This window comes from Anguilla rostrata, chromosome 9, assembly GCF_018555375.3.
Source record: "Anguilla rostrata isolate EN2019 chromosome 9, ASM1855537v3, whole genome shotgun sequence".
Taxonomy (NCBI): domain Eukaryota; kingdom Metazoa; phylum Chordata; class Actinopteri; order Anguilliformes; family Anguillidae; genus Anguilla; species Anguilla rostrata.
In genome coordinates, this window is record NC_057941.1 from 16,369,943 (window position 1) to 16,391,526 (window position 21,584).

At 43.0% G+C, this 21,584-nt stretch overlaps 1 protein-coding gene across 4 annotated transcripts in view; it reads right to left on the reverse strand.

Annotated features, from left to right (window-relative positions):
* The window catches only part of LOC135263041 (glypican-3-like), a 79,571-nt gene extending 58,310 nt beyond the window's left edge, over positions 1–21,261 (reverse strand). For all 4 annotated transcript variants that reach the window (XM_064350612.1, XM_064350613.1, XM_064350614.1 and 1 more), the window contains exons 1-2: positions 19,896–21,261; positions 12,050–12,211 (exon numbers count right to left, since the gene is read on the reverse strand). In XM_064350612.1, the coding sequence (XP_064206682.1) occupies positions 12,050–12,211; positions 19,896–20,034 (301 nt within the window). In that variant the 5' untranslated portion in view covers positions 20,035–21,261. The remainder of the gene's footprint in view (positions 1–12,049; positions 12,212–19,895) is intronic.
* Between the last annotated feature and the right edge of the window lie 323 nt (positions 21,262–21,584).

Genomic DNA, 21,584 nt, shown 5'->3' on the forward strand with positions numbered 1-21,584 from the left:
GCAGAGAGCACGCTCGGAAAGATCGCTTAAAACACAACACCGCAACCGTCGAGCTTCTTTCAGTTTGCCAGTCAAAGCGAGGCGACGAAGCGTCGGAGCACCTCCTCCTGAGTTTCCTCCTCCTGCGCCCGCGGCCGGCCTCCTCTGTATGCTGCGGAGGGCCGCCTCCCCCTGACAGAGTGCGGGCGGGCGGGAGTAATGGAGCCTGGCGGAGCGCTCACTCCATCACGACACTTAGCCCCCCCCCCTCCTCGCGAATCTGAGAGACGCTGGCGAGAGACTCCCCCCCCCCAGGGAGCGGGAGCAGAGGCCCGGCCACCCAAACATTTCTCTCTGTGTTAGAGCCGGTGGTTTGGGCAGGCCCTGCCTCCCTTGCCTTACCCCCACATCCCTTCACACCACCCGCCCGCCCGCAGGGCACCCCAATACGCTGGGTCCCCAGCGACCTCTGACCCAGACAGCCCTGCCGGTGCGTTCCTTACCAATGCACCGGCTCATGAATCATTTACCTGGGTGTTCTTCCAGAAGGCCAGGGGACCTTGTAGTTGTTTTAAGCAAATGAAACATTCATGCAACCCACTCAAACCAACCAGAAAACTGTCTCTCTCTCTCTCATTTGACCCCTAATTAACTAAATGTCCTGCAAATAAGAAACTAAATGGTGCAAACCTCTGTTAGTGACAAGACTTCTTTGTCATTCAATTTACTCTCTCTCTCTCTCTCTCTCTCTCTCTCTCTGTCACTCACCATTGTTCAAAGCTTGAACAAAGCTGTTCAACCTAAAATGCCAGACTCACCCCACCTCTCTCTCTCTCTCTCACTTTCATCTTTCATCTTCATTTTTAAATTTCTCTACATCTGTATCATGATGAATCATATCAATTTAAATATGCTAATCACAGGTAGGACAGATAAGGCTCGTTTTACAAGGAACAGTGCAAATGAGCAAAAAATACAGGAAAAAATAAATACAACTCAGGATGTGCAAAATGGTCAACTTGTTAAAGCCACCCACATTGACCTTCCTGCACTGATGACAATTCTATGCAGGAAAAAAATGTGAACAGAAAAACAGGTAGGCTTTGTTACAGCTCATATATGAAAGCACGCACATATCATACACAAATTCAAGTTTAAGACGCTCATACATGCTCTTAGTCTATTGACAAGGTCACTAACCTGTTGCATTGTATAGTTACCACAAAATCTAATTAACATATATTTCAAAGAAGCCCAAGGCAAAACTTCCAGTTATGACGCAAGCGTGTTTTCCTGGCTGACAAAATAGGTTGCATTACCTGCTCAATAATACAGACACAAATAAAAAATACATCTGCCTGACTCATAGGCAAAGAACGCTGGCTGAGGAGGACACAAGAGAAAACTGTTAACACTGAAGTCCAATCAGAGAGAGGCCAGAAGGACAGGCGCGGAAAGACAGCCGTGCACAAAATGGAGCCCTGGTGTCAGGTGGGGTGAATGTCGTACAACCGAGAGTTTCAAACACTGCTGTGTACACCTGAGCTTCCAGATCAACAGGAGGTGATTTGCGAAAAGGTATTGTAGAAAAGACTACAAACATAGCGTAGGGAGTGTACGGACTTGTACACTCAGCATAGATGCTCACAGCATGAAAACAAGATATTTATGTGCAAGCAACAAAAAGAAAATGCTTTCAAGGCTTTCTGGAACTCCAAATGAGAAAATTATTCATAATGAATAAGAAAAAAGTTTTGCTCTTAAACTGTCAAACCTGTTATAAATTAAAGGGAAAGTATTTTATATATGCTGTAGAATTAACCATATTCAAGAAATACAATGAACAACAGAAACTCCCCATTTTACAATGGGAGGGATGAGTATCACCACTAGGGGACAAATTCTCTTGATAAGACGAATGCATGATGAACCAGGTTAACATGTTATCACAAAACACCATCAATAATATATTTTAATAAAATACAATTTACAAAATACTATTTATAAATTTTTGTTATAAGATTATAGGTGCTGTTAACAGTCAAGTTACGACTGAATCCATTTTCATTTGTCATTATTTTTGCAAGATTTTAGCAAAGTATTTGCTATAGCAGAAAGCTACAGCGTATTGGTAAGCATATGAAGCATTTTTTGTGCTTAAAATGAGTGAAACCTGAATAAATAAATAAAAAATGAATAAAAACATTTCAGAAGACTTCACAGAGCTAACAGTCAGGAAAAGACAAGCGCGGTCGTCCTGTCATTTCCCTCAGAGGTGCATTCAGCCAGGGGAATGACGAGCCGGGGCTGAGAGGTTTCCTTGGAACAATGACAGCTGAACGATCTGATGAAAGTCCTCTCAAGAGTGCACCAGGAGAATTGCCTAATAGCCTGTTATCATGTCACTAACACTGATTTTTATCCATTTGGCCGCTAACATCTGACAGAATAAAGTCAAAAGTAATGAGAAAATGTTTCCATAGTGTAACTCACCTCGGAAAGCTACCTAGCCCCGACTAGTGTGATTCGCTTTTGAAAAGAACGGCTAACCAAATGACGATGGTGGAAGTCTCCTTTAGCCTTCTGTAACGATGAGCTCCTCACTGTGACTGAGCAAGACTTTGTCACCGTGGCCTTCCCTCGGACTTCATATCCCATCAATCCCTCACACCGCCTTGATTCCTGTGCCTGAAAAACTGACATCCTGGGCACAGCTGGAGTCGCATCAGTATAGCGAAAAATTTAATGGGACGAGAGAATTCAGTCATATTCAGATTACAAATTTGTCATACATACGTAGAAAGGTGGAAGAGAGAAACAGACAGAGAGAGAGAGAGAGAGAAGTGGGGGTTGACTTTATGAGCTTCAAACAAGAGTATAAAGAGTATAAAAAGAGTATAAGACAGAGAGAGTATAAAACTGAACAATATAAAGTCTAATCATGTATGGAGACTGCAACATTTAGTCACTTATTTGCTGTGTATTTTGGTAATTGGTGAACTGATATGTGGCTTGGATGGGCTGACAAACCCATTTCTATTGTTCAACACAATTGTCTAAACCCACAGAAAACATCTACAACAATGATTATTTTAAGCAGTGCACACAAAGCTTTGCACAAGTTTTCAAGGCAATATTTCTTTTGAGGCGTCACCAGCCAGACTACATCAGGGGTCTGCAAAGAAAGCTATGCAAATGCAGCTCTGTGTTCAGATTAAAATGGAAGTAAAACACAAAAACATTTGCATAAAGGCCTTATCTGCACCGAAGTCCTTTCACAGAAAAAAATACTGGCTCTACACACCTCTATATCGGTCCATCAGTATTGTGAGTGCATGCAGTTTCAGAATTAATTCAGTGCCAAAATTATTCATAGTCATGAATCAGATTCCATATTCGTGTAAAAATGTTTCCGATACATATCTCTTCTAGAAAATGTGATTTTGCCAATCTCAATGCTCAAGTACAGATCCTCTTTAATGCAACACCAGTTCAAAAGTCTCATTCTGCTGGAACAAAACTTTTTTTTTAAGCATGCTTGATTTATGGTACAAATGGTACAAAACCTTTTTGAATTTGACCCCAAGGGTAGTGAATATTCCTGAGATAGCAAAGGAAGCATTTTGAAAACGATGCTTCGTACTTGTGTTGCAAAACTTAACAAAATAGCCCCCTTGTGTGTGGTATACAAATAAAAAGTATTTTTCTAGTAAGCACGAAACAAGAAATACAAAGATGCTGTATTTAAGCGAGATGGAAGCCACCATCTCACTCAAAGCTATCAGTCAAATAGTGTTACTGTGGGTAATATGAGAAAAAAACTCTGTTGAGAGACCCTCTTTAAAGGATACTCTATCCTGGTTCCCAGCTTCATTGTCATGTAGGGAATGGTCTCAGGACACTACTCAAAAAGCATCCAAGTAATAGTAACATGACAGCACGTCAGGTGTCACTTTACTGATAGACAGGCTAAATCTTTACCAGGGATGTAAATGTTTCCATTTCACATGACACAAATAAAGACAATAAATAGTAAACTAAACTTAATTTTTATTGTTTTGGTATCCCAGAATACTTTATTTATTTATTTATATTTAGCTGACCGTATCCACGTCCCACCCAAATTAGGAATGTCCAGCTTTCTGCAACTGCGGCCATGTCCATGCACAAACCACACTGCTAAATCAGGAGAGTGTAGGCACTCGTGGTTCGCCTCCAAAATATGTGGCATCACCAGCCGGTTTCTTTTCACACCGCATTCCACAGCCAAGCTCGCAGAGCGGAGTCTGAGGAAGACCTTTTATATGCGGCTTTGAGATTCAGTCCACGGGCGCCAGATTGATAAGCAGGGGTTGCTAGGGAGCGATGAAACACGGACACTTACCCGAAAGCACCCCCCCCATACCCTGCACTGCACTGTGGCGCCTTAAATGAGCCACCCAGCAGCCCCAGAGTACTTCAAATATGACATGATGATAAAAAAAACAACAGAATGAACATGAAGCAGTAAAAGAATAAAGACTTTATCATAAAAACAGAACAGCGTGGTAAGAACAAAACATTAATAAAACAGGAAATAATGGCAAGATAAATAAAAGTGAGGGAATGCCAGCGCGGAGATGAAAAATAAACCAGTGGCAGTTTCTAACAGACATTCCAATTGCACAGTCACAGCTGAGAGAACCAGGCTGCAGCAGCGGGGAGACTTAGGTGGCAGTGGGGAGGCCCTCTGTCTGCACTGCTGCCTGCACAGTAGGGGGGCAGTACAGTATGCCTGAAACAGCAGAATTAAAGGGAGGCCCACAGGACCAGGACAGCCATCTCACTCAGTTCCCTGCAAAAGCGCAAGACGAGCGCTTCACCCCACATCGACTCAGCCAGACTGCCTTGTGGGTGGCACAGAGGTATAGACTATACTAAAAACTATATCACCTATATACATACATGCAAATACATGTTTTCAAAAACCATAGAAATAAAAAATGTCCCTGGCCCTGACTACAGGCGAGCAAGAATAACAAAACACACACTGACACATCTATAGTGTACATAGTTAAATGCCAATGCGATATTGGGACAGTTGTGTCAAATTGATTGGTTTCCCCACCAATAAAATTAGTATTTTCAATTCAAACAACAACTATGAGGCTAAATTCACAATGTGTGTCTGTATTTCATGTGTTTTTTAAAACAGTCACTGAACTATATTACAGCAATACCATTCAATGATTAAAGTCCCCCTGTTCCAAGACACAACTGTCCCAATACTTTTGCGCTTAACTGTATGTGTGCTCTCGCTTATATCAGCTTTGACCCTTTTTGTCTGATCTGCGTCCATGTTAGCTTTGCAACAGCTCTTTACAACCCGACCGCTGGACCAAGTCCACGTGCCACTAGGAACCGGAATGGCAATCTAACAAGTTCTGGAAACAGAGCGGCGTTTGTCTGGAAGGAGGCCTGATCTGACTGAGCGCTGGGTTCACGGGATGGCAATTATGCCACCGAAGGTTTTCAAAGCCAAAGCGGGAAGGACACAGCGACACGCCGCACATGGCATTGGCCGCGTGACAATCCACAGGCGCGCGAGCAGCAGCAGAATCCGGACGCTCCGACCGGATCTGCAGGCACGAGCACGCTGTGAGACCAGAGCAGTATAGTCACAACAGCAGCACAGACAGCTCTTTAAGTGCAAAGAAACTTTAGAGTGGAACGGCGGTCTGAAACGCAACGTCAGAGGCGAAATGCATTTCTGGACAGGAGCGCTTCCTCGCCCGGGAGGCCCGCGCGGTTTGGGGGGAGGGCGGGAGCGCTGGGGTGGAGAGGAAACGCGGCGAGGGGCGGCGAGGTGTGAAGGTCGAGGCAAGGACGATACGGAGAGGGGCTCGCCGCGGAGGAGAGGATTTGGCAGGAGCGGGGAATTAGGGCTCGGGGAGAGAGGCGGCTGTCAGAGCAGCTCGCCGGAAACTTCCGCTCCGGTTTCTGCAGTCAGCTGCTGATCCTCCTCTTCAATTCCAGTCCGGCTCGATAGCTGGAGAATGATCAAGGGGTTCTGGTCCCGATCTGGTCCGCCGTGCACTCTCTAAGCAACAGGCAGCCGAGTGACTGACATCCAGATTAAATGGTGGACTCAGCCATAATGGAAGGCAATCCTCCCACAGAAAATGTCGAATTGGGAGCTCGTTTGAGAGGGGCAGCAGTGCATGCAGTTCTGACACTGACAAGCAGATCTGTACACAGACCACAGTTAATTATGATTTATGCTTTGCGGTCTACTCCATTTTGGAAAATCATTGGACGGCGGACAACAAAACCTTCATCCTTTTATTCTACCAACATATAACCCCCTCCCCCCTTTGTTACCACGGTGATAGTTATTCCAAGTACCGAAATGTGGACAGTGAAAATAAGACAGTAGAGAGAGAGAGATAAAATGAATTACAAGTCAGGGGAGGTAGACATGGTAACGGCTAATGGCGCAATAAGGGCTCGTAACAGGAGCGCAGGGTTCTTTCCCTAAACGCTGCGTGATTAGACTCCTGGAGCCCCAGGCACTGAATAAACAACTTCAGCAATGTTGCTACCCGCCCACGTCCATAACCGCATAACATGTCTTGCAGTTATTGGGTTATCTGGTAACTTTACCAGAAACAAAAGCCTTTCCATAGAGAAAGAGGCAGGGGATTATTAAAGGAAAGTTTGTTAGGGAGATAATCTTCTTTCAGAACCGTTCCCTAAAGCACTTTGGGTGGCAATGGATGAGATGTACACTGGGAGAACAGAGGCAAACTTATTTGCGCTCATAATACAGATTTAAGAAGTGCTGTAAATTGCGACCTTCGGCGCAGCCATCTATCGTCTGAAGCGCCGGACTCTGTTATCAGACGCTTAAGTGCCTTTCCGGAGAGTTCAAAGCGCTTGAAAGGCAGCCTGACCCCCGGCACCGAACAGCCACTTGAGCTATTGACACGCGCAACAACATCTACGGTGCTGGGCAGGTGGTAATGACTTCTTAATGGAGAGCCTTTGATGAGTACTGAATAGCATCTCTGCTCCAACACCACGAGCTGTAGAGGAGGCGTCAGGATGGGAAATAAATTATAGACAGGAAGCAAGAGGCCCACCTGGTCAGATTCCTCTCCAGCCTAATCGAATGATTTATACGCTGACCTCTAAAGCCACGATGGGTGGGCGTGCGTTGTTTGTGCAACATGTGAGAGTGCCCTGCAGCGCAACTATGCAACTATTCTGACAGGCTGCTATGGGCATCCAGTGCTACGAGAGGCAGACCTCCCCAATGTGCGTAGATAAAAAGCTGTCACTGCCGCCTCAAACCCAAACCTTGCAGTACTTTTTTTATTTCATTTTTTCTCCCTTCCTGATGAGTCACTTTCTCTCTTCGAGACTCGCAGCTTAAGTAGGCGATCCACCGTGTGTGAGTCCTGGGGCTGGAATGTTCTGGAGACCCACAGAGAGGTCCAGCCCTGGAGAGGCTCACCTGCGTGTTTTCCTTTAGCTAGTCACACTGGAACAACTGACACGGTCAGGATTCCTCAGACAGACAGACAAGACAGACAAGCAGACTAGCAGACAGACAGACACGCACACACAAACACACACAGACCAAGGAAACTGAGAACTGTGTGGTTTTCATCACTACCCGAATCATAGATACTGGGTGAGGCTTTCAGTGGTCATTTATATTGAATATTCTGAAATACCCTTTCCCTCTCCCTTCACCACATCTTTCTCTTATTTAAAGCTCAGACTCTATAGCCGTACCCCTCTGCTCCCCATCAGTTGCCTGAGGAATTAAAGCTGCCAATCAGTACAACCAGACAAGACAAATGATTAGCTTTTCAGTCCTGGCTTGATTGAAAACGGAACTTTCTTCAGAAATTAACAAATTAACGCGACACTCCATAGGAAATCAAATAAACACAGTGTAGATGAAAAGTAAAAAAGAAAAAACATTTATTTCTGATTTTTGCAGATCAGAAATGTACCCATTTAATTTCTGAAGCAATATTTTGGCCACAGAGGTTCCAGCACTAATTAATAGTAAAACATATCTGATATTCTTGTGAGAAAAGCCATGAATGAAAATTAAATCCACACTTGTTGGTCTTTCATTTTGTCTGGTTCTAGGTGTATCTTTCCGTACTGTCCAGGCTTTTATCCCCACAGACCTCAGTCTATCATTTCCACATCTCCATTTCCCCTTCTCTCCTCTAAACTCTGAGTCCGGTCAAATCTCTGAGTGGTACAAACAATGGGCATCATCTTTTCCCTTATTCATTCCTTTTTTTTTTTTTAAATAAATAAATAAATGTATTTCTTATCTGTCCTTATCTGATTTCTGACATCCTTTAAACAGCCAGACAGCCCCTCCCTGCTTCCCTGCCCCCGTGTGTAACGGAGAGAGAGGAGCAGGTGAAAAATGAGTTCTCCATTTAAACTGCCGCAGCCAGCCCTGACCCCTCTTCCCTTCCCGCTGAATGGTTTTGCCAAAGCTCCTCTCACTCAAGGTGAATCTCTGCGCACAAAAAAAACCCCAAATCTATTCTCAGGGCACACATTCTCCACTCTCGGCACGTAAGAGGTAGCTTTGTTTTTGAGACGAAGGCCAGAGACTGAATCTTCCTGAGTGACGCAAAGCCGTGGGTCTGACTCAGAGTACATCAACATCATAAACTGCCGGGTGTTAATTCATACACTGAGGAAGGCTGTTTACTAAACAGGAATAATAATAATAAGGTAACACGTTCTAATGTCACAAAGTTCCAGCCAGCCACATAGCGATGCTGTACCTCATGCAAAAACACTTTGTCATGAATTTATATCCTTTTCTGTGTTGGTTGGGATGAGTTCATCTTGACTAGATAATGTACCGATGTTCATTTTGTGAGCTGAGAATTAGAAGGTTCTATCTGACATTTTAGCAAATATGAGTTAATTGTACATAAAAGTAATTAATTGGTTCTTAATACATACAATTTAATTACTATTCAAAAATAATAATATAGTCAAAATTTTAAAAAAGCAGTTCTCTCTGCACATCTCCCTCTGCGCTTGGCATTATAAGGTTCTGAAGTCCAATCAGAAAGCTGAATAGTAAACAAAGTAGCCAATCGGACTATGTTTCATTTCTGCCTAGGTTTTTCCAGAAAACACACACTGATATACAAACATGGCAAGAACTAAAAAAGGAACGAAAAGCAGACAACCACAAAAAAGGAGCAATTTTCTGATTTCCGTGTCAATAATGAAAATGAAGCGTGAGTTGAAAAGACAGTAGGTCATTAGAGATCATATCTGGCTACATCTATCATTTCATGAGATATTACTTCTTTTTGTGTGCCATTTTTTATGAATAACTGATAAGAATAATGCACATAAGTGTATGAACCATAGGATAATTAAATCTAGAGGGAGACATGCATACACATACATACATGCAAACACACATGCATTCAAGCTCAAAGAAACACATAGGCGTGGATTCAGTCATTTTTCCTTTACCATGAATTACAAATCAGTGAACGTATTAGTCATATTTTTAATGGATTGCGGCAAGTCTTTTTAATGCGTAATTGTATACACAATAATTGTTTTTAAGTCAGTAGATGATCTATATGCCTAACAACCATTAATTTAAAACAGCATTTGCAAGGTAGCTACAGTAGCCTAGTTAAAAAGTAGTTAACACTAAAAATGCCTCAATAAATCTGTTGTCATTTGATCCATATGGCTCCCCAAATGTGACTTCCCCTAAACATACAGCATGTACTGAACATTCTGATATAATTAGAAAATCAATATTGCATCAGGAAATAAAGTTACAATATAAGCACTTACATAAATGGCCATGAACGGTCAAATTGACCATCATTTATCGTGCCTGTATCCATTTTGATAGCTGCATGTAACGTTGTTGCGAAAGGACTCCAATAGCACTCGGCTGCATTCATTTTGGTGCTGTCTTCACTAACATTACACTGTTTAGCACCTTTTAGGCACCGCATCCATTTTGCCTGTGTATCTGAGTATCCCCCAATTGGCTACTTGGATCAGACTACTTTGAGCAAATGTTGTCATTGACAGATGCAATTAAATGTCCAATGGGGAGAATTATTGACTGTAGGACTGGAGCATTTGTGATGATCTAATTGGCAGGAAAAAGAAGAAGGAGAAAATGTGAAAAAACCTAAGTTTGGGGCTTTATTGCTCCTAATTACATGCTTATGACAAATAAAAATGTTATCACCTTATTTGACATGGTCTAAATAATGTCTTGATTGTCTTGCACCACATAGCTACAATACTATAAAATCAGTCCTTTGGTAGTCACAATTTCCAAGAATTTTTAACAGGAAAATGCTAATTAAACTTAAGTAACATGAACAGCAGTGACATGACACTGTCTTGACGGTCTTGACGGGAACCAATTCACCTGTATTTTAAAGGAGTCGTTGCAGAAATACATTTCAGAAGATAAAATTCTTCCAGAGGTTAAGCAAATGAGCACCGGTACATTATCTGTCAAGATGAACTCATCCCAACTTCCCCAGAAAACAATATAAATGTATGACAAGGTGTTTTTACATTAAATATCATTACTTGGCAGGCTGACACATAGTGACATGGTTTTCAACTAATAACTGTCATTTTCAAATGTCATGGTGAATCAGTGGAATGGCACCCCTGTCATAGTGAGCCTTCTAAGCAGGCTGATATGTCAGTTTTGTCATAACACAAACAATGGCATAACAATGGTATGTCATAGTTATGAATGGACATGACACTTTGTGACAGGTATTATGTGATGGCAATGACAGCCATCAGTGGCGGTAGCCTCCTTGAAGGGGTGATGTGGACAGTTGGACACGTTAACAATGTCCAGTTGTCTATCTACTTATATAAAGAGCTTGAAACCTACATGAAACACAGTTTCAGTGGACAGGCATGAACTCTGTTCCAGTGCATTACTGACTCCACACCAGAGGTCCAGGCAGACAGTCACAGAACAGAGAGCACAGCACACTTTCTGACAACACAAAGTACAGCTGTGTCCTCTCCCCAGCTGGAAATGGCTCATCCTTTGATGTGCAATAACTCCATCTCTACAGAGACAACTTTTCATGATTCTCAAAGTCAGTATCAAAGGGTCTGCCACTTTTTGCCATGTTTCAGAAGCGGATGGTAGAAGGCCAAGGGGAGCGAGGGAGGACAGTACAGAGAAGTGGGGGCAGGGAACCCTTTGATCTTTGGCCAAAACAGTGAATCTGAACTTAAGAGGTGACATTGAATAAGGGATGTACAGGTCCCCAATTCTCTGAGCAAGAGAGAAAAATATAAGTCCAGGATGTCACATCTATTCCCTGGGCTGTTTGGTGAGTTAATCCTAAGGCAATTAGCATCGAACCCTCTCTAACAGGCCTGCGCAGACCACTGTGGTTGGCCTTAACAACGTTACCGTAAACCAATAAAGACAAAGCAGGCCCATTCCATTATAGGTTTTTTAATAGTGAAGTCAGGATAACATATTTATTTATTTATACGCACTGGTCTCCCCCGCCTCTCTTTGGTTATCCGTGCATAAGCTCCAGACACCCACACATTCTAACTCTTTTACTTCTAAAGTTTGAGAATTGTACCTTGAGGGAGAGAGCAAGGTTTTACACCGCAAACATGAGTATATTCACCATAAATAACTTATTCCCCCCAATCAAAGTGATATGATAGACACATTTCGTTGTGTCACAGAACACAGTGGAATATGCATGCTTTTTAAAAAATGGAGAGAGTGAATACAGGACAGTACACACTCCTTTCATATTTTTTGCTTTAGTCAGACAGGTGAAAAGCAGACAGAGTAACAGATAGATAAGGGCCACAGCTCGATCACTGTTAGCAGGAAACCATTTAAAAAAATTAAGTAATCTATATCTAAGCAGCTTTTCTAACCAGAAATTATAAAACCCTTTGGGATGTGGCCTATTCATGAAATTGTAATAGAAACTTGCAATTCTGCATAATTTGGAATGAACCCCTGACCCTGGTTCCATCCTACCTTGGAAGAGCGCTGCATTCTGAATGATGAGAAGTTTGAGCCGGGCACTGGAGGCCTGGAGACTGGACTCCATGTTCTGCCGAGCCACTACCTGGTATCGCTCCTCCATCTTCCGCGAGCAGCAGGTCAGGCCTTTGGGCTGACACACCTGCAGGTCTACACCTGGCCAACAGGGGGCAGAGAAGAGAAAAGTGATGGTTGATGGAAACAACATTTCAAATGCTGGTTCTGTGGTATCATTAGCTTCCTCTCTTGAGACTACATTTGATGTTATTAAATGGTTGCGGCTAAAATAAGCAGTGAATTCACTTGTTTTCTCCAAGCTAGTTGCTTTGCAAAAAGGCCTATACAACCAGCAGGAATGGATTTCCTTCCAGGGATTTCAGATTTTAGAAAACCTGAAATCAATCGAGGTGAAATAAATGCCATTTCTAGCAAGCATTGAAAAACTTTTCGCAAGAGACCTGGCACTATTTGAATCATTCCTCTGACACCCTCAAACCCAAAATTTCACTGTAAAGACTGTTCCAGCAGCACCCCAACCCCCCACCCCCACAGAATTCTGCACTTTGACAAGCCGCTATCCATAAATACTACCATTACTGATCCATAGAGACATTAAGGCACACATACTGTGCCTACAGAAACAAAACAAAACAACAAAAAAACACACACACACACACACACATTTATGAACAGACGCCCAAAGATGCAACAACATAGAAAGGCCATCAGTGTAATATAATGGTTTTAGAGAACCAGGCTTCAAACTCAAAGGTTGTACGTCTGATTCCCACCCAGGATACTGCTGGGGTACCCTTGACTGAGGTACTTAACCTGAAGAGCTTCAATAAATTTCCAGCTATATAAATGGATTGCTTGTAAAAATGTAATTTGGGTTCCGATCTACTCTGGGCAAGGCTTCCATTAAAACACGTACGTACACCAACAAAGATGATGCCAGCAAAGACGATCAAGTGGATTGAAAAAAACAGGCATAAGAGACTTGACAGCACAATACAGCACAAGCTCCTATCAGGGGCTCAAATGTCGGTGACAGTAGCAGTTACAAGAAAACGGACAGGCTTCATATCCAAAATCAATACTTGCAGAAGACTCGCATCAGATACGATCAAGCCAATTTCAGAATGCCTGGAAAAAATATTAAGATGTCAATACAGCGCTGGAGGACCGGGGAACTGCATATAAAGAAAAGGCAGAAAGCAGAGATACTATTATTAGCTTAAATTGACTATTTAATCTGCCTCTCTGACGTGTAGGGATGATAGATGTCTTTTCATTACAATTGTTAAGACTAATGGGTGGAAAAATAAAAAGATTTGCAGGAAAACTGTTCCCAGGATGCAGAACAAAATAAATGACCAAACAGGCCCGCGCTCTGCAAGCATAGCGTCCGGTTCAGAGGAAGTGTAATACGCAGTTACTTTTGGTCTAACACATTTCAGCTCTGCACGGCCATTTGGGATTGCTACCCTTTACCGCTCTCTCTCATGCCTACATTCCCACAACACAGGGTCCCAGGTGGCATTCAGGACCGGTCCTCTCTCTCTCTCTCTCTCTCTCTCTCTCTCTCTCCAGCAAGGCCAAACCGGGATTTATGCTGAGCGAATCTCGCGCCTTCCTCGCTCTGCAGGATCGAAATGTCCAAGGCGAGCGGCGTGGAGATCCGCAATTTCTTCTCCGCTTCTGCCCTTTCATCTTTCTCTCGTTTTGCAGAGACTTTCTTCTGTCCTTCTAGCTACCATTTTTTCCTCTTGCGCTTCCTACTTTAACCTTTCTGCAAGCTTTTGTGAATGTCTCTGCATCCAATTCTCAAGCATCTCTTTTTTTTCCTCTGTTGGTATGCAAGGTTTTCCCTTTGCAGATAGGAATGTAAATAACTCGCTACACAGGAAAACACCAAGAAAAGGAAAATCCTGAAGCATCCCCTCTCTGTCTCCTCTGAACCTCACGCTCTCCCTCCTTCCACCCCTCTATCCATCATCCTCTTCCCCATCCCTCTATCACTTCTTTTAGTCTGCCATATAATACCTCAATCGCTTACTCTCTCCCTCCTCCTATCTCTTTGTTTTACTATGTCTCTCCATCATGGTATCCCTCTATCCGTCCCTCGATATCTCACCTTCTCCGTCCTCTCATCTATTCTTTACTCCCTCTCTCCCCATTCATCTCTCTCTCCACCCATTCCTCTATCACCCACGCCTCTTCTTCCTCTCATCCCTCAATGCCTCACAACCTTTCCCTCCACCCTGTACTCCTCGTTCTGTCTCCAGGGTGTGGAGCGATGCGGGCTCCTTTGAAACTCAGTCAGAACACAGATCAACCCTCAAGGGCCACAGTGGGAGGCGCGTAGCTACACACGCCGTGCTCGGAGACTGCCAATGGAAAACCAGGAACAGGCATACCAAGAGAGATGCGCTTCATCGCTCGTGGCAGAGTGCACAAGTGCAAAAAGTTCTAAAGAGAAACCTGAAAACTTCGAAAGTCAGTTTCAGTTTGTGTGCTTGCTTCATGCTAATCAGGTGCATGCCTGAACAGAGGGTCACCTGACCCGGGCTCGCTTTGTTTGGTTAAGGCTCAGTGCCAGAGGACGCGACTGAGTGGCCCACATCACAAGCACAGGAAGGCCATTTTGAGTTCGCCCCTTTTTTTCTTCCACGCTCACTGCTACAGCAGACGGACTCATCTGAGTTCCTCTGCTAGACATGCCATCCGCACAAAGGTACAGGCACTTGGCCTCTGTCAGATCTGTGCTACATCCAAACCGATTGGTTTTCAATGGGTGCTCTGTGCTGTGACACAAAGCACCAGCACTCCAAGCATCAGATTTGCCACTACATCTTTCAAATGTTGATTGGTGTGACCCAAAACTCCCACACACATTAGTTTCAGCGCTCATGTTAAAGTACTATACCTTAAGCCTAGTCCATTACTAACAGAGGGGAAACAAAGAATGCCTTTCACATTCATTCAGGTGATAACCCTGGTGAGGAGTGGCACATTGGGAACCTGAAAGGCACCTTTCAAGAAGCTCATCAGAAAAATGAGAGCGATCAGAAAAATGTGTTTAACCCTAGTTTCTCCGCAGCCATTCTCCTGCTCGCGCTGTGAAAATAATGATCCTAGCCGGAGGGGCCTGCTCAGTTAAAACAGGATTGGGCATGCATGTCAGTGGGCGGGAGCGCAAGCGGAGACGCGGTAGTTTGTACGGATCTCAGGAGAGCCGTCGGCAAGCAAGTCATTTTCTGCGCTTGACACCCCCCCCCACCCCCCCACCCCCCCACCCCCCTAGACAAAGTGAGCTCTCTTTTGTCAGGATACTCTCTCTCTCCCCAGGGCTCCTTCTTTGTGAGTAGCCATCTACATATTGCCATTTGTCTGAGCGCACGTGCAGAATTCATTTTTCCACGGGCGGCTCTGGAGCTCTGGAGCTCTGGGTTCTGCCCCCCCGGTAGCACACGCAGCATCATTATAATTCAGCTCCCTCATCCCGGGGCCGAGTCCCTGCTTCAATCACCGGACTCAATCAGACCATCACCGGCTCCCTCAGCGAGGCTGCGGGTCCTCAGTTACACCCAGCTTCCCCCACCGCCCCCCAAAAAAGCACACCTACACCTCCCACACCCCTGCCTTCTAACAGGGTGACACCTTCTGGCTGCCAAGCAGAGATAATATGGCACCCAATATAATTTTGTGCAGTTATATAATTGGAAAGATACATTGCGTGCTTTGCTAATATTACTTATATTACTTATAACCTTAACAGGCAGTAAGGTGTCGTTTTAATTATTTCCTTCAAGAACATTCTACTGGCATTTCTTGCTTACCAGATAACTTGGGAAGTTATTTGGCCTGTATATTACATTTGTCCAATAAAATAAATTATTCAACCATCTACTGTAAACACAAGATAAAATCCTGAGCTGTTTAATTGTGGTGTATGGCTGTATCAGGATTGTAATTGCCATCCCTTATCAACCATGACAGGGCAGTAACAATCCTGCTGAGGTCGAAGAATCACAAGGATGGTTAATGACATGGAATCTTCTGCCAATGATGCAACTTCGAACACTGCTCATGTCCCTGATGAAACAGTTTTAAAACCCGGAATGTTCACTTTTCAAATGAAACCATCACTTAGCTTGCACCACAACTCTCGCGTGAGAACAAACTGATTGTGACATCATGAATACGACAAACGAGAATGAAGCTGAAAGATGAGAAAAGAGCACGAAGATGTGTGTGACATCACAACCATTACAAAAATGAAAGAATAGAATTAAAGGTTGGGTTTACTGAGCAAAAAGCAAAGAATGATTCAACTGACAAATATTATGAACATAAAGAAAAATAATGGAATGATGTAAAAACTGAACTGAAGTAAAAAGTAATTCAACTGACATCATAAACATCAAAAACCAGATAATTAAATGCGAGGAATTGAAAGACTGTGGCACAGAATAAAGAACTAAGAAAGATTTCACTATAACAGTATCATTACAAAGCAACAATGCAACTTGATGATGAAGCACCTAAACAAAGAGTATAAGGTGAGAAGGCAGGTAAAAAAAAATGTAAGTACAATTAATCAAAAACCAGGGACAATGCACAAAAGCACAGCTCCCCAGGGTACTATAGCAAGCGCTCAAACGTGAGAGGGTGACAGCTGTTATTGTAATCATATTACATTATTCATTTGCCTACCAAACAATATTATCCAAGGCAATTTGAATTATGTGCATCCTTCCAGATACCCAGATTACAGATTACAACAACAAATCAGAACATCTTTCAAACACACAACTGCATTACTGTCCACCTGGTATTGGAACCTGCACTCTACTGATTGCAAGTATAGTCCCTTAACCACAACGCAGTATACCTGCATCGCTACACAGCCATCTGTGCTATGGCAGGACTTCACCAACACCCACTGGCCATTTATTAAGCTTCTGTGGCAATACGGGTCGGAATTTAGAGATGAACCAACAGACTTCTCTCATTACTTGTATCTTGCGGAAGGTTTATTAATGCTGCTGCAGCAGCGAGAACCCCGAATTCCCTGGAGAATCCCTGGCCTGGTTCTGTGCATTTGCCATCAGCATGAAAAATATTACTGCCACACCTTCAACAGGAGTGCGAACTACTAATTAGAAAACCCTCACATTTGTCGAGGGTGACTTGACACCAAGACCCACATCAACTTTTACAGTTGGCTATTACTGTACTAACAGGGATCCGTTTGCATCAGGGGTGCCCAGTCTTACCCAAAAAGGGCTGATGTGGGCACAGGCTTTTGCACAACAACACCTGATTCAGCTAATTAACTAATCATGGTCTTCAACCAAGACCTTGATAAGTAGAATCAGGTGTCTTAGTGCTTGGCTAAAACAAAACCCAGAACCCACATCAGCCCTTTTTGGATTGGGCACCCCTGGTTTATGACACATCTTTAATGCAGACATCAGGAGGATTCCATGCTAATTTCTTTTAGACATTTAGTCCCATTTATATGCTTTAGAAACGTGGGTCAAGGGCACTTGGGTTGAACGGGTGGCAGCTAACACAAAACTGCCATGAAAATAAAAGACTCTGTTATGCTCTTATTTTAACAGCAATATGATTTCTGTCTTCTAAGTGACCGTAATATAATGTACTGCAATATATACCATTTTTTTAAGCAAATAATATTTTAAGAGACAATACAGAGTGGCTTGCTCTCTCTTTATCGCTGTCATGGAAGGACTGAGAGCGTTCTTTATCCTCATGGCAGCCAGAGGAGAAAGAAATGAAAGGAGAAGAAAAAAAAGACAAACACTTTGCCTGTCCTGTCAATCAGAGCATCATCTCTCCCCCTTGACAGACATCTCTCTCACCTCCCTGTGCTAGCGAATCTGGGACACTCAGAAGACTGCAGCCCCATTAGGACACAGCAGAGATTCCAAGCAATTCGCACCTGTTAAATGGTGAGAAACACATCCCTCGAGGCCATTTTTTACCATTTCCATTTCGGAAAAGAAAATTGTGGACAGAATTTCAGAACTTTCCCCAATATCATTAATCTCTTGTTGAACTTTCCTTGTTGAATGTGTGCCCTCCCACCCCCCTCCCCCACCCCCCAATCAGGTTTTAAAAAAGGTAAAAGTCCATTTGAAAGGATAAAGGCAAAGAGTATATTGACATTTTGTCAGGAGCATTAGCCGCACCATTCAGCCTCTCGGCCTCCTGAACATTAGATCCGTCCTCTCTGCTTGAAACTAGACGTCATCGTACTTCCTGATGAAGTGGGACCTCCGTCTATACTGAGGAGAGACGCTGCAGCCCGGCACCCAGGATTAGATGCTATTTTAGTGCTCGCACGCTCACCTCTATTTCCCTCAACAGGATAGCAATGGCCCTTTTTACGGAATTTGGAACATAACATACAAACACTTTCCTGGGACAGGATAAAACACCACAATGAACAGCACGCTGATGCTGAGGGAATGGAGGCAGAGTCACGTCTATTAGGGGTACTAGAACTGCAGAAGTAATCCAGGCTGGAACTATTTTTTATAGAGCCCAGTTACTTGGATATCTCACAGATAGTTGGCAACTTCAGTTCTGGATCTCGTTTGACTTTATTGAACATGAAATGCCCCACCCTACTGACATTTGACTGTTCAGACATGAGGATGGTTTTGGTAAGAAGGTGAGGTCATATTTTACCAGAGCACAAAGTACAGCCACCCCAACATCTGCTGACACCAACTGAAAATGTTTAATCAAAGGACACAGAAACTACTGACAGGCAAGACATATAGACCCGATGCTGGAATCACGTCTGCTGTTTGTTTGCTGGGGACTGCCTGATCAGGTCAAACTCAACCTGATGCCATATATTCCCTAGAACAAAACAGAACGGTCTACAACATTTGCATGAGAATTATATGAGAATTATATATTACACAAACAAAAATTAACTGAATCAATGTTTAACACAGTTGTTGACAGAAAATTACAAAAAAAACACATGTAGTGAGTGGAAGGAACCAACATCCCTGTGTCAAGTAACCCATACAAACATCAAATCATGTTTTATTTCTTACCAGAGGATGGGCCACCAGCATAACATCAATTGGTGCATTTATCAGCCTTTCTCTTAGCGATGAAACTTATCACGCAATGGAATTTTCCCAATCAGGTTTTATTGGATCAAATTGCCATTGCCACGATTTCCTCTGGCTGCATCTGAGCACTGTACTCTCATTAGTAGAATGCTGATTACATTTGTTTTTAACCAAGCATCAGCAATCAACCAATGTTTCACAAAAATCATTTTGGTTGTTCCTTCAAGTGCTACTAAACTATGACACAGATCTCCCTGTAAACAATATCGAAACATTATAACTTATTTTCTGCAGAGAGGCTTAACCAAAATATAACTTTTAAATCACAACAGATTTTAATCGCTATATGCACTTTTATAAAATTGCATTACTTAGTTTCCCGATTTGCAGTCATAAAGTATAATTAAGATAATATACAACACAGCACCCACAGTAGCTTCCTCTACAGGCCACTCATCCAGTGCGATCAAAACCACGTTCTAAGTGACACCTGCCTTAAACAGGAAACAAAAGAAAAACTTGCAACCAAGTTTACCTATGCAACAGAATAGTGTAAACACAATTTATTCACTTTAAAACAACATCTATAAATAAAATCATATTACGGCATTCTTATACCATCGTGCACATTCAGAACAGCAGGTGGAGCGTCCACAGAAAAGTGCATGAGCAATATTGAACATTTTACCACATGCTTAACGGAACATTTCGTTTACCTGACACAGGACTCTCGGGAGCCCACTTGACGCCGGGGTGCAGAAGCTGGAAGGACGACCGCACCTCGTGACAGCTGTCCTGGCCGCTAGTCTGCGGGAAAGGCAAGAAAAGGGCGCAAAGCAGCAGCGCACCTGCCATGGCACAACCCACTAAACCGCCAAAGTGGGTTTCTCAACACTTTGAACTACTGCTTGAATTTCAGCCCAGCAGATGCTTATTAAACCGCGGAATGCAGGAGTCTAACTGAACAGGCGATTAGAATAATTTTCAGTCGGCATCACCGTCGATATTAGTGTCCGTTTTGTGAAATCCGATTCCATAGACAAACATAACACTTTAACAAACAGCGCAATTCACAACTTCTTGGCAGAAAGAAACAACGCAGTAACCGCTTCGGATTCAATATACACAAGGGTGCTCCGAATTTTCTGTGAAAACGAATGATTTTGATTCGGGGTAGCTTCTGATGTTATGTCAAGTGAAGCCACTGCGGTCTTCGGGGATGAGTTTTCTGAGTTGGTACCTGCTTCCTCTGCCCTGCTCACAACCTACTCTGTGCGCGGAGAGATAGGAGTTCGGAATTCACAGGACGGACTGTGTGCGTCACCAGTCTCCGTTGCGCGCTCATTTATATACCCCATAGAGCGGTATTCATACTCAGTGTTTTTCACGCAGTCCACATTTTTACACATTAGAAATAAATCGCATTCGTGAACTATACATGTTTATGAGGATTTAAAATATTGATTGCATATGTGGACATTATTGGGAGCCTAATGCAAAAAATCAAATGCAAGCATCACATGTACAAAACTAATAATATAAATATAATATAATTTAAACATTCAGCTGTGGAATTCAAGAAGTTAGTTCAAGAGATGCGTTCCCGTTGTTCTTGGTTTCACTGGCCAGTTCCTGTTTAAGTTCAGAACCGTTTTAACAGATCTATTTTTCACAGACAAGTCGTAGGCTGAACATTCAGAAGTCAGTCATTGAAACGGAGGGCAGTCACTCGTATAGCCTACATAAGATATACTTCATAAGCCATGAATGGCTTTATATAGCTTTGATAGGCCTGATAATCAGTTTTGTAAATGTTTTGCGATTTCAAATCAATGCCTCGTGCACGGTTAAGCAATAGGCGTCACATAATGGTTTCATTTTGGACCGTAACTATAAATTAGTTTCAGTAAAATTACGAGAATTAACCAACTATTGATAATTTTCGTACTGACTACAAACTCACCTGTCTGATGATTCCGAGTTATGCATACGTATGCCTTCATGTGTGTTCTAGCACCAGCCTTCGGTTTGTTTAATTTCATAGCTATTAAGTTAACCTTTATCGTGTAGATAGTTCTATTATCCTACCACACAAGCATATGATAGTGGACAGTAGAGACTATAGCAGATTTTCCAAAAAAGCAGACTAAGTATAAGACACAACCTCGGATCACTTAAGTGCGAGGTTTCACGCAGATTCCGATTAGGCTCGTTTAAATCCTTCAGTCACATTGGTATCTACAGCAGCAGTACTGGTACGAAGGCCATATACTGCCACCTGGTGATTTCACATCTAAGTTTCAAAAACGGATTTAGTCATTGCATTACTTCATAAAGGAGTTTTTAATTGAGAGCGACTGGGATGCGAAATGTAATACCAGCTATACGAGTTTTCCTATTGGGAA